The sequence below is a fragment of the Arachis ipaensis genome, chromosome B06 (assembly GCF_000816755.2).
Source record: "Arachis ipaensis cultivar K30076 chromosome B06, Araip1.1, whole genome shotgun sequence".
In the NCBI taxonomy this organism is placed as follows: Eukaryota; Viridiplantae; Streptophyta; class Magnoliopsida; order Fabales; family Fabaceae; genus Arachis; species Arachis ipaensis.
The window spans coordinates 1005955-1006410 of NC_029790.2; the positions used below are offsets into that span (position 1 = coordinate 1005955).

At 30.0% G+C, this 456-nt stretch overlaps 1 protein-coding gene across 1 annotated transcript in view; it reads right to left on the minus strand.

Annotated features, from left to right (window-relative positions):
- LOC107647883 (transmembrane protein 136) overlaps positions 1-456 on the minus strand; it is a 3678-nt gene that overhangs the window by 1338 nt on the left and 1884 nt on the right. The window contains exon 4 of the mRNA XM_016351930.2: positions 182-301. Within this exon, the coding sequence (XP_016207416.1) occupies positions 182-301 (120 nt within the window). The remainder of the gene's footprint in view (positions 1-181; positions 302-456) is intronic.

The following is a 456-nucleotide window of genomic DNA, read 5'->3' on the forward strand; positions in this document are numbered from 1 at the left end:
TACATATTGGTTAAAATAAAAAACATAAGTTGATTTAATAATATCATAACACATAAGTGTCACTAAATTAGCTACATTCAAATCATACCTTAATGAGACAGCTAAAGGTCCCTATCTAGAAACTATTTTAACCTAATTAAGGGGAAAATTAATTAATTAAAGGGTAAGTAGAAGTACTTACATCAGCAGCCAAATTAAGAGGGGTGTCCCTGTAACCAAGTTCCTTGAGAAGCTCCCTTAAATGCAAGAAAGGACTTGACATCTCTGTTATCCAAACACATGCCACCATCTCTGAACCACACTTCTCCCACATATATGCAACAATAATTAGGCATTAGTTATAATGAAATTTTAAAAATGGGTTTTGTTCCTTAAAGATATCTTAATTCACTTTAATTAGTTCAAATAAACTAATATTTATCCCACTTTTAGATACTATAAAAAATATTACGACAT